Source organism: Molossus molossus, unplaced genomic scaffold, assembly GCF_014108415.1.
Source record: "Molossus molossus isolate mMolMol1 unplaced genomic scaffold, mMolMol1.p scaffold_m16_p_10, whole genome shotgun sequence".
NCBI classification, from domain to species: domain Eukaryota; kingdom Metazoa; phylum Chordata; class Mammalia; order Chiroptera; family Molossidae; genus Molossus; species Molossus molossus.
Genome location: NW_023425345.1, coordinates 61,964,406 through 61,977,675, shown reverse-complemented (window position 1 = coordinate 61,977,675; position 13,270 = coordinate 61,964,406). Strand labels below are relative to the sequence as shown.

The 13,270-nt window shown below is 39.2% G+C and overlaps 1 protein-coding gene across 1 annotated transcript in view; it reads right to left on the bottom strand.

Moving 5' to 3' along the window:
* Positions 1 to 12,744, bottom strand: part of TSPAN8 (tetraspanin 8) — a 32,633-nt gene extending 19,889 nt beyond the window's left edge. The window contains exons 1-2 of the mRNA XM_036252055.1: positions 12,353 to 12,744; positions 145 to 207 (exon numbers count right to left, since the gene is read on the bottom strand). Coding sequence (XP_036107948.1) covers positions 145 to 207; positions 12,353 to 12,412 — 123 coding nt within the window. The 5' untranslated portion in view covers positions 12,413 to 12,744. The remainder of the gene's footprint in view (positions 1 to 144; positions 208 to 12,352) is intronic.
* Positions 12,745 to 13,270: the final 526 nt, after the last annotated feature.

The following is a 13,270-nucleotide window of genomic DNA, read 5'->3' as shown; positions in this document are numbered from 1 at the left end:
GAATTAAATCATAAAATCACTTACCAATGCAAATAATTATATGAGGCACCGAAGAAAAATGCTATAGAAATATGTGTTATTGTCATTACTTTAATCATTATAAGAAAAGTAAAATACTTTGGGACGGAAGATTTATTTATTTACCTCTTGACCATCTTTGCTCACTCGTATCCATATTGCCAGCGCCAGGATCAAGATACCACATAGCTGAAGGAAAAGAAAAGAAAAACATATATTAGAGTACAACGAAGACAAACTACAACTCTAATTCTACATACCCCTAGCCATCCGGTTACAACGGTCTGTCATTAATTACACCATGCCCCCTAACAGACAGGAATGAGGCACATTCGTGTGGAGATCACCGCTAACACGGTCCACGGTAACTGGGAGGTTTGATAAGAGGAACTGTTTCTCACCCACAGCCCATTTGCAGCTCAGGGACAAAAAATCATCTCCACTCTGGGGGCGGGGAAAGATGATTTTCTGCGTTTCAACTCGAACTAGGTGATTTTGCTAGATTTTAACATGTAAAAGATAAGTCACGGTAGTCTACAGACAAAATATCCTCATCAGGCCCTGGGTTTGTCTCTGAGAAGCTTAGACCAATAAAAGGAGAATAACTGACTAATTTCCAAACATTCCTTCAAGAAGCAAGTGGGGATAGACAAGGAAAAGTAGAACATCTGACAAAATTGGCAGTTAAGCAACAAGCATTCATAGCACTTCCTGTACCCAAATAAATTCTTTTAAAATAAGCTTTTCGGTAGTAAAGCATATCCAGAGAAGAGGAACAATGAGGAACAGCACTTAAAGTCTTAAATTCCTTTAATGACTTTACCAGATTATTTAATTTGGACCAGGGCCAACACATAAAATGTGAAACACATTTTACTTTCGTGTAAGGAAAACCCTTGCCTTTTAGGTTTGTTTTTTTTTTTTTTTTTTTTTGGTGTTGTTTTTTTTTTTAAGACATGTATGTTGTGGCCTCAAAAAAAAAAAAAAAAAAATTCAAAGATCTATTATTAGATAGAGATGTTGAGAACAAACTTGGTAACATACCCAGCACAGCAGGCCTTGGAGAACCTTCTAGGCTATTCTGGCCGCTGGTACTCTGACACAGAGCTGCCTGTGTCCTCCGAGCCCCGTGACCGTCCAGCATCATTGCTGTCGTGCACGGCTGAGCCATGTGTCTGGAATCCCAAAACAGCAGTTTCATTTTTAATGGCATCTCATTAAGTTTGTTTGGAAGTAGAGTCGAGGGCTTTGTTAAAGAATAGGAGAGCCATGAGTAGCTGAATAACCAGAGAATCCGTGTTCCCTAAAAGATCTCCAAAATCATCTAGGTTCCAACCCTTCATTTCACATAAAGAAACTAGAACCCTTGACAGATCAGTCACATGGTGAAAAATCCAGCACCACTTCTGATCTCACCCTACCTCTGCTCCATGCTTCTATTCCTACAAAATAAGGAATGCAGTGGAAAACTAAAGCTCTTACCAAATCAGCAAATAAGCTGAACAATTTCACTGTCTTACTGGTATGCACATGCACACACTATAAAATACACGCCATTGAAAAAACCTGAAAACCCTCCTTATTTCCTCTCCCTGTTTCGACTCATTCTAATCTCATTTGCAAATGAAGATAAAATACTCATTTTAGCAGTTCTTTGTTAAGAAATAAGTCTGTAATGATTTATGTCAAATGATAATAAGACTCTCTGGGATTTTCAGTAATTTTATAGCAGCTGGATTTTTCGTTATTTGATTTGTTCACTGATATTTTTTCTTTTTCTTCTTTCCCGGGAAGATTTGCATTGATTATCTTAATAGTTGCTCTGGCTTTTAGCTTTAACTGAAAATAGTACTCATTATATAAATAAATATTATGATTATCATCCTTATCTGATATTTATTTATGAAACTAAAAAGAAAACTTTAAGAACCCTTAGAGACTAAGAGTGTAATATTGTTTAAACATTTACAATTTGCTTGTTCACTTTTTCAATGTATTAAGACATCAAATTATTCAGAAATCTTATTAAATCAACCATATTTTCCCCTCAAATGATAAATTTTAGTCTTCTCAACCACTGAATGTTATCTGTAACATTAACATTTAAAGGGAGGATATTAAAGAAACAATGAGATACCACTATACACCCATTAGAATGGCCAAGGTCTGCAGCACTGACAGCCCCAGATGCTGACAAGGATGTGGAGCAGCAGGGACTCTCCTTCATTGCTGGCAGGGAGCAAAATGGTATAGCTCCCGTGGAAGACAATTTGGCAGTTTCTCACAAACTAAATATACTCTTACCATATGATCCAGCAATAATGCTCTTTGGTAGTTACCCAAAGGAGCTGAAAACTTAAATCTGCACAAAAACCTGCCCAAGGATATTTATAGCAGCTTTATTCATAACTGCTGAAACCTGGAAGCCACCATGATGTCCTTCAGTAGGTGAGTGGATAAATGAACTATGGTACAGCCAGACAATGAATTATTATTCATGGCGAAAAAGAAATGAGCTGTCCAGCCATGAAAGAATATAGAGGAAACTTAAATGCATATTATTAAGTGAAAGAAGCCAATCTGAAAAGGCTACATACTGTGTGATTTCAACTATGTGACATTCTGGAAAAGGCAAAACTATGGAGTCATTAAAAAGATCAAGAATTGCTGGAAGGAGGACAAAATGAATGGGGCAGAGCACAGAGGATTTTTAGGGCAGTGAAAATACTCTTTATAATAATATAATGACGAATACATGTCAGTGTCATTATACATTTGTTCATACCCATAGAATGTACAGCACCAAGAGTGAACCCTAACATAGATTATAGTCTTTGGGCAATTATGATGTGTCAATGTTGGTTCATCAATTGTAACAAATGTACCCCTCTGACTAGTGGTGTTGATAATGGGGGAAGTTATACATGGAGGGAGGGGGCAGGGGTATATGGGAAATCTCTGTACCTTCCTCTCAATTTTGCTGTGAATAAGACTACTCTAGCAAATTAAAAGCTTTTAAAAAAGAAAGAGTATTCAATTATTTCAGAAGTCAAAAATATTTTGCCCATCTTCAATCTTCACAATTACACAAATGTTCTTAGGGATTTTGAAGTTGACCAAACTATCATTTCCATCCCTTCTTCAAACTTTATCATAAAAACAAAAAGAAACAAATCTTTAAAACAGATACTCCTCCTGTTACTGAAGAAGTTCATATGCAAAAATCAGAGACTTAATAGCATGCAATCATTCATAAATTTGTTAAATGACTTTAAAAGTAAATTGATTTTCTGTCAAGAACAATCTTCTAGTTACATGATTGACATTAACCTATTTTATCCCAGTTGTTTTTAGATTGGTCAAAACAGTTCTTGGAGCACTCTTCCAGTTTGTATTTATGGATTTGTTCCCTATTTTAAATAACTAGGAGTATAAATTAAGAAAAAAGTGTCTCGTTCTGTCTTTTCTGTTTATAAAGGTGGTAAAAGGAAATAGGTGGATATGTGGAGCCCCCAAGCCAGTCCACAGTGGACACTGCAGAACTGACTATGTCTACCCCACACACACACACACACAGTGAGTCATTGTGGTTGTCACTCAGCTCTCATGGGACATTTTTCTTTCTTTTTCTTCAAATTATGTTTTATTAATATTTTTAGAGAGAAAGGAAGGAAGCGAGAGAGGGAGAGGGAGAGAGAGAGAGAAACATCAATCAGCTGCCTCCGGCATACACCCCGACCAGGGATCAAACTTACAACCTGGGTATGTGCTTTAACTGGGAATTGAATGGGCGACCTTTGGGTGTACCAGTCGACATTCAGCCAACTGAACCACACTAGCCAGGGCAGGACATCTTTCTTTTTATGGAATTAGGATGCTGTTGGTCTGTGCCAACATACTAAGTAATGAGATAATTTTGGTTTGCTTATGAGCATGCTATGGACTAAATTATATTCTCCCTAAATTGGGATGTTGGAGCCCAACTTACAATGTGACTGTATGCTGAGGTAGGGCTTTTAGGAGGTGAAGTCAAATGAGACCATAAGGGTGAGATCCATATCCCATATGATTGCTGACCTTATAACAAGAGGAAGAGAGAAGGAAAAATGTCTTTTTCTATGTACACACGCAGGGAGGAGAGGCCACGTGAGGACACAAAAGAAGGCAGCCATTCGCAAGCTGGGAAGAGAGGCCTCACCAGAAACCCATCGGTTGGTACCTTGATCTTGAACTTCCAGCCTCCAGAACAGTGAGAAAAAAGATTCTGTTGTTTAACCTACCACCTCTATGCCATTTTGTTATGGCAGCCCAAGCAGACTAAGACCGGGCAGGAAGAAATGGGAAGCACCATCCAGCACACAAACAAAGGGTATAGAACAAGCTAATCAATCCTCTTCTCTGATAACGTGTCCTCTAACCATGCCTGCTCCTTCCCTCCCAATTCTATCTTTTGATTTGGGTGTTTATCAAAGTGTTTTTTAAGAGTGCCAAAAATGGAAGAAGTCCTGGCCCAGTGGCTGAGTTGGTTGGAGCATCATCCCATACACCAAAAGTCTGCAGGTTCAATTCCTGCTCAGGGCACATACCTAGGTTGTGGGTTCAATCCCCAGTAGGGATGCATACAGGAGGAAACCGATCAATGTTTTGCTCTCACATCAATGTTTCTCTCTCTCAGTCAATCAATAAAATATATATTTGGGTGAGGATTAAAAGAAAAATGGGCCCTAGCCAGCTTGGCTCAGCCATTAGAGCATTGGCCCAAGAACCAAAGGGTCGCAGGTTCAATTCCTGGTCAATGGCATGTACCTGGATTGCAGGTACAATCCCTGCCCCGGTCAGGGTCGTGCAGGAGGCAACCAATCGATGTGACACATCAATGTTTCTCTCTCTCTCTCTCCCTTCCTCCTTCCCTTCCACTCTATCTAAAAATCAATGAAAAAATGTCCTTGGGTGAGGATTAAAAAAAAAAAAAAAAAGCAAGAAAGAAAGAACGAAGGAAGGGAGGGAGGGGGGTGGGAAGGAAGGAAGGAAGGAAGGAAGGAAGGAAGGAAGGAAGGAAGGAAGGAAGGAAGGAAGGGAGAGAAAGAAAGAAATTAAAGAGTATAGTGCCATTAGTGCCATGCTAGGAGGAAAGAAGCATGTACTGTGAGCTATATCATTATTGGTTCAGAATAGACACTTTTAAGATAAACTTAAGGGAGACCTTCCTATCTGCTCCTGAGAGGTTACAAATGAATAAGAAAATACCCAAACAAGATTTGTTTTTACTATAACCCTGGAATACAAGAGATCACGAGTATAGCCCTAACGTTTTGGGACAGTCTTACTGTTACTAATTTTCAAATTTCCTCTATTATTAAACATTTACTCAAAGGTCTAGTTTAATTGCATTGTAGTGAGATAATATAGCCTGTGAAATCATTGCTCATGAGAATTTTTGTATTAATTTGATCATCATTCCATTCTGGGTTCTCTCCATCTATTATCTTCTTTTGACTTTCCTCTGGCAGTTTCTCAGTGTGGGTTTCTGTATCACTGTCTCCATGTAATGTGATTTCTAGAGTGCATTTTAATTCTATCATTGTGTCTCTGGTTTACTTGAAGCACTTCTTTATTTTATCCATTTCCCCTTTCATCTCATCCTATAGTTTTCCAGTTAACTTTAACTTCTCTGACCTCCAGCCACCATTTCACAGGGGGTTATTGTTTGCATTGCAATGTGGGTACCAATTTTCTGATAGTTTTTTCAGGATGCTGGAGTGTTTCTTTCAGGGATGTGTGCTTGTCCCCTAAGGCTTCAGGGTGACATTCCCCTTCACCGGTTCAATGGTGTTTTTCATCAGGACATACATTCCCTGTTCATTCTCTAATGAACCTAATCTAATTTCCCATGAGCTTGCCTCACGCTCTAACAAGGGTCCGTGATTCTCAGACCTCCTGCTGGAGGGGAGGCTGCTGTGTGTGTGCTCGGCAGGCAGGGCCTCCCGCAGCCCTGACTCGCAGAGATGGCCCCAGCCTTCACAGGGTACCTGGCTTTCTGATGCTCTAACGCAGTGGAGTAAACGAAACACTTCCGTTCTTAGCAGGCTCTGCTATTACGGTTTTTCTGTCTTTGGCAAAATAAATGACATTTTGGTTTTCCTATCTTCCCAAGATGAATGGCACTTATTGTATCAACGTGTGTTACGTGTGCAGTGACATGTCCCTATGGCTGCATTCACATGCAGCTTCTGAACCTAGGAAGTAAGCCAAGCACCCAGCAGAACTGCTGCAAATCCTAATTTTAAAAATCTCTAAATTTAAGGGAAAGAAATCAACCACATTTCCTTCTGACACAAATAGGGCCTGGGTATGCATGCTTTGGGTTATCTTTCCTGTACTGAAGCATAAAATCACTAAAATTTACATAACTTCAAAATAATGAATGTTTAGCATTTGATTAGCAGCCTAACATTACTGAAGTACTTTCAGGAATGGCTTTATCACTTCGTTCCAAAGTACTGTCTCCACAAAGTAACACCTACAGACCTCACACACATTTGCAAGGCCTGGGGCAAGAGGACAGATAACAGACCACAGGTCTCTGCACTAAGAAGTTACAACTCAAGGTGATCAGCATACACAAAATGGGTCCTATCTTCCCACCTTGACAAACGTACCCACTTAGTGACCTGAAAGACAAGGTTTTATTCAGAATTCTCAGCGTTCGCTACCAGAAGGGGGTTGGGGTGGCAGGGGAACAACCAGCCCGGGCCCCCACCTCTCACGTCCTGTTCTGTCTTGAACTCTGAGGGATATAACGGATGAGTATGCATACCCCAGCCTGCAAGCCAGATCTGTTTACAACCTGTTCTCGTTCCTCGCAAATAGCTGCTCTGGATCACCCTTGCGGAAGGATTTGTACAGACCCTGGAAACAGGTTTGGGGCCATTTGGGCAGGGAAATTGTGGACATAGGTACTCAAAGTAGAGGCCAGGTTTAGGGTGAGCATATTCCTTTAGCCATACAGATTTCTTGGTCCATGAGGCCAGAGGAGGGCACTTAAATTATATTTGAGCCCTGGCCGGTTTGGCTCAGCGGTTAGAGCGTCGGCTTGCGGTCCGGAGAGACCCGGGTTCGGTTCCCGCTAAGGGCGCGTACCTCGGTTGCAGTTTGTCCCCGGCCCTGGTCGGTTGTGCGGGTGGCAGCCACTCGATGTGTTCCTTTCACGTCGATGTTTCCCTCTCTCTCTCTTCCTCTCTCTCCCTCCCACTCTACCTGAACAAAAAATGGAAAAATGTCCTCGGGTGAGGGTAAAAAAAAAAAAAAAAATTATATTTGAGTTTTAAAAGCCCATCATGTATGAAATACTATCACACCAGAATGCAATACTTTAGCATTAAAAAGCAGTATGATGGCTGGACTTGGGGGAAATAGCACTAATCTGAACTATTACTGTACGTCAACCCTTGGTTACAGGCTTTCATAAAGCATCTCAGTGAATCTTCACAAGTAATCCTGCTTCGCGAAACTATCGCCCGCATTTTACAACTGCAGAGACTGAGGCACAGAAAAGTCAGGGAACATGTTCCAGGCCACAGAGCAACACGGAGTGAACTCAGGATTTGAATCTGTCAGTTTACAAAATATACTTTTCTTTTTTTCAATTTATGATGAAATGTATGCCTTATCATAACTCTTGACATCTTATTTCCCTCTCTGTTTGAAAATCCAACATTGGAATTATTCATCACTATACAGTGGTTTTATATTTTTGTCTCATAAAAATGCCTGCTCAATGTTGGCTGTACTGTCTGCTCCTTAAACATTGATTCAGTGTTACTCTGAGTTCTTTACAGGAATTGGATCACTTAATCTTCACAACAACCCCAGTTTTACAGATGAGGAACACTGAGGCCCAGACATGCTGACTAATCTCGCCGAGGTCACAAGCTGGCGACGAAGGAGCTGCGGTTAGCTTGAGCTCTCAACCACTGGGCTCCGATGCCTTTTGTCACTGTTCTAGTTCCAACTGATGCACAGCGGAAGGCAATCGCTGTTTCCAAAGCTCACATTTCTGCCATCCTCGAATCTTTATCTTGAGGGATTTCATCGGCTGACAGGATGAAATATAAGTGTGCCCTATTTTTAATGTAGCCCTATCTCCTAGTTATGTCTGCTCTGCATCAACTCTTTTAATTGCTCTCAGAATCTCTAATCAAGGGACCCAGGCACCACATAAAATACAATGATGAACATCAAAACGCTGGTGTCTGGACACTCTCCAAATTCTGACTTCCTACTGCTCTCTTCAAACTGCTTCATGAATGGGCTCCTTTCACTCGCTGATCCATTTGGTGCTACACCTTGGCCCCTCCTTCTCACCTCACCTCATTTGCCATTGGTAATACCCCTTCACTGCTTTCCTTCCTAAAAACGGGCCTCTCCATAGGTCTCCGCTGCGCCCACTGGCCCGAGGCCCTTTATTCCGTGCTTATCCGGACTCCTAAGACACCCCAGGCACCTACTCTACAATATTCCCAAGCCTGATTGACCTGAGAGGAGCATAAGAAAATGTGGGCAGTTCATCTGCTTTGACACAAGACTCAGAGAAATAGGGTTTGTACCTATAATCTTTCTCTTTTCTACAGCATCTCCAATTAACTCTAGTTCCCATCAACCTCCAGCATGAGTGATTAGAAGTCATCTTCACTTCCACGTGTTTGTCTTCAATTGCTAATTTAACAAATGGAAATGACTGCATATTTACGTGGTACATCTTAAATTCTCTCACATCTTAAATTCTCTCACAAAAGAAACTGGTATGTGTAACTTAGTGACCATATGCATATCTTACAGATATTTCAACATCTGGCCCTACTTTGCAACGGCTTAGTTTCACAAGTTATACCGGAAAGAATGCATTTAAAAACATGAGGGCCTGGATATCTACAAGAAAACCACATCAATGGGACTGTTAAAATGTTGTGTAAGTAAACATTAGGAATGTGACAAATTGCTAATTTCCTATGAAGGACTGTAAAATTCCAACTGAGAACTCCGTGCTGTGGGTAAAGAGTAGAAATAAGAGTGGCTCCCTGACCTCAGAGACTGCTCCTGCTGTCTAGGTTTGGAATGAAGAGATGTTGCCTGTTGGCTGAGAACTTATCATTGGTCTTTACAACTGTAGCTCTCACCCAAAGATTCCATTTCAAGATGCTCATACAGAGATTGTAGATCCCACCACTACGCTAATGGTAAGAACAAGGCTTTTAGCCCAGGGAAGTTAGAAATGTCTAACTGAAATCTGCAGCATCAGAGTTTGTTTTCATTATCAGGAAAACAAAGCAAATAATGGTCAACCAATGGAAACCAATGGTCAAGGAAAAACATGGTACATATATCTACAACTCACTTTGAACTCTAATCTTAAATATATACTCCTGAACCTATAACATACCCCTTTCTTAGACTGTCTATACAATAGTGGTTTAAAATTCAGATCGATTTCAAATTCTGGGTTACCTATTTAATGAAATACTGACCTTTGAGTATACAGTATTGAATACAGTATTTTGTATTCCGCATTTTTACAAAAGAGATATATTTCAAGTGTTTTATAATTTCCTAATGAGGATTGCTACTGGTTTGGGTACTTTGGGACATATTATTAAAATATGAGCCATGCATTTATTGGCATGTTCATATTTTAGTTTGTTTAAATTGGCCACACATATTCTGTATCATGAAAAGACAATGGTTAGAGTTTTTTAAAAAAAAACTGGTATCAGTACTTCTTGGAGAAATAGCTGAGTCTAGGCTGGGGCAAAAAATAGGGAAATTTGCCTGAAACATCTTGTCATGCTAAATAGTGAAGAAGTTAGGACCATGTCAAATGAACACAAGAACCAACTCATGATGCTCCCACTGGCCCGAGATGGAATAAACGGCACATCAATGAGGCTGAAAACTCTGATGACATTTAAATTTATTATTTCATAAGCTATTTAGAGAAATACTTGCTTTTCACTTGTTGTATGATACTAAAAAATTAACTCTTCACTTTGAAATCTGTTAGGTAAAGAGTAAGAAACATTTACTGGGTACCACTGGCAACCAATCAATTAATAATGCATTTCTCTTTATTGAAAGTATTGTAGCTAATAAATACAAGAAAAATAATAGAAATGTAATATCAGGCATTTGAAACTTTTTTTTTTAATTGATTGAATTTTATTTTTTTTATTGTTGAAAGTCATTTGGAACTCTTAAGGAAGTAAGGATTTAGGTTCTTCAGCATCATTGGCTACTAACATCATAAAAAGTGACATCACCAGACAGGTGACTCCTAGTGAAAGAACACAGTATTACTTATAAAGTAATTGTATCTGCCAAAAGCAATAATCTGAATCTGTTCAAGCTGCCAGATATGACTACTGAATCAGATAAAATACAGATGATGGGGAATATGTTAAACTACATACACCATGGGTATGAAAATAGATGGTGAAAACTGTGGACAAGACAACACACACTAGTACATACAATTTCACGTAAGAGAAAAAAGAGATAAAGATGGAGGGATAACCTAAAGATGAAAGTTGATGTAAAAGATGTATCAGTGTGTGCACACACTGTATGGGCCTTATTTGGATTCTGATTCAAACAGGGATATTTATGAGGCAATGGGGAATTTGAACCTGGATGGATATTTGATAATCAATTAAGAAATTCTTAATAAGTTTTTAGTATGATAAGAACATTGTGGTTACATTTTTAAAAATAGTGTGTATCTCTAAAAGATTTAGAGATTTAGTGTGTACACTCTAAAAGATTTAGTGTGTATCTCTAAAAAATGTATCTTTTAGAGATATACACTAAAATACTTGCAGATGAGATGATATATCCGAGATTTGCTTCAAAATAATATGGGGTGGGAAGGTAGATGCGACTATGAACAGGGAAGACTGGCCGTGGTTTCATGGCTATCAGAGCTGGATTATGGCATCGAGTACCCTGTCCTAGTTTGTGAATGTTTAAAGTTCTCCATAATAAAAAGCTAAAAACAAACCAACCAAAGTACACAGGCATTTCTTTGTTTATATTCTACTCTCAATGTTTAACCAACTTTAAGTATTCGGAGGAAAGAATGTATCAGGACTAACTTAAAAAACTGGCATTTTTCAGGAGCTCCACTTCCGATCTGCAAGGCGGCCCATTTCTCTGGAGAAGAGAGGAGGTACAAAGGACAAACCTTCTTTGTTTTATTTTATCTATTTATGTACTCACTTCACCTACATATCATCTATACTCATTAGGGCTTCTGGACATTGAATGGAAAGTCGTTCTATACAATAGACCGTATTCTTGTAGTTATTGTTGATTAAGCACATCATTATTTTATTAGAACAGAAATTTACCAACATTTAAATGCCACTGCCAATTTACTAAAGGTAACCAGGTAAGAAGCAAAACCACAACTCTCTCCTGCTTATACTGCTTAAGCCAGTTTTTAAATCAGTATACAAAATGATGTTTTCTTTTGAACAATCTAAAATTGTACCATATATCGTACAAATACTAATGTCAGTTTTCTAACATCCCTGCCTGCCCTTTATCTTATTGCCTTTCCATATCTTATTTTTCCATTTTCCAATGTTAGGGTCCATTTATCTACTTATTTGCTGTCTTATGTCAACAAACTTTTAAGGGAAGCATAAGACCTTGCTAAAACCGAAAACCTGTTGATTAAAAGGTGGGGTGATGACACACCAGAATCCCGATTCTAAACTGTTGAAACAAACCGAGTGGCTTAGTTTAATCTTTTCACGCTAAATACTTTCATTGTTTCCCTCTCAAGTTCTTTATGACCCATTGTTTTTTCTTTGGGTCTCTGAACATAATCCTCTTCTCCGGTCTGTATCTGCTGACATCCCACCATCCACCTGTTTCAACCCCAGAGGTAAAAGCTAGGATTCAGGGGCTTGGTCTCCGTCAGGATGGAATCAGATCAGATCAGGGTCCTAAACCTGGGGAGGCCTGAATGATATACAACTAAGAATAATTGTCCTTTAATTAAGGGGTATTTTTTTCTCTGTGATTGTTTCGCAACAATATCAAAACATTTATAAAATGTTTATCCTCACAGATCCTGAGGTGCACTTTTCCCAGTCATTGGCTCTTTTTCTATTACCGAAATAACCAAAGAAAAAACAAACAAATCCAAACAAGTAAATGGAAAATACATTCTCCTCCTCCTCCTATTTCTCTAGTGCAGAGTCTGCTCTCGTTTATGATATTTATATCAAGATACTCTTTCTTGCATAAAATTTATAATTAAAAGAAAAACACTTACCCAGAACAAGAAGTTGAAGACAAACATGGAATATTTTATACAGCCACTCACACCTGCCATGTCGGAAAAGGATCAGGAATCAGATGCTGTGAATTTAGCTGTTCGCTACAGGATTGTCCTGCAATATGCTCTGGAGTAATTTGCCTGCAGAGATTTCTGTGCCCACAGCTTCAGAGCAGAAATAGAAAGCAAAGAAGTGGGGTGGGGGGTGAGGGGTAATCTAGTTATTAAAGTGGATAAAAAATTAACCCACACATTTAAATATCTCAAGGGCTATCTTTAGGCGAGTATGTTCTTTTGCTTGTCATGGCTCTGGGGCAGCGGGCCAAGATATTTATGATCCTTTCTCAAAAACTGCCTCCTCTAAAGTAAACAGATATCAAGTTAAGGGAGTGGCACTGAACCCCAGAGAGAATGGCACAGTGATACTAGGTTGTTAGATTTCAGAAACCACAACCGGACTTGCCTGCCCTCTATTTCAACTATACGGAATTAAGGTTGCCTTGCTCTGAGATAAAGGGACATTGTGTCTCAACTCATTTTTGCATTGCATTTTCTCAAGAATGCAAAATTTCTTTCAGATGCAATAAAATACATTTAGAAATCTGCTAAGTCAAGGCTTAGACATAGCAACCTTTTATCCTTAACTCCAGAATAATGGTAACAACCATTACATGTACCTGCCTTTCAAAGCTAAATTTATTTCAAAACAAGTTCACGGAGCTTCCTTAAATGCAGTGCAGTTGGGGAAAGTGGGGAGGGAGAGGCTGCCCTGCTTATCATAAGGACATTCTGTTTTTATCTTTGTTTCATTACCATGTAAAAGGGGGGGAAATTGTCAGGAATCCTTCTCTGACTACCCTTACTGCTTCATTTTACAATGTGTAGCCATTTTGATAGTTCAGTTTGTTTTTAAGG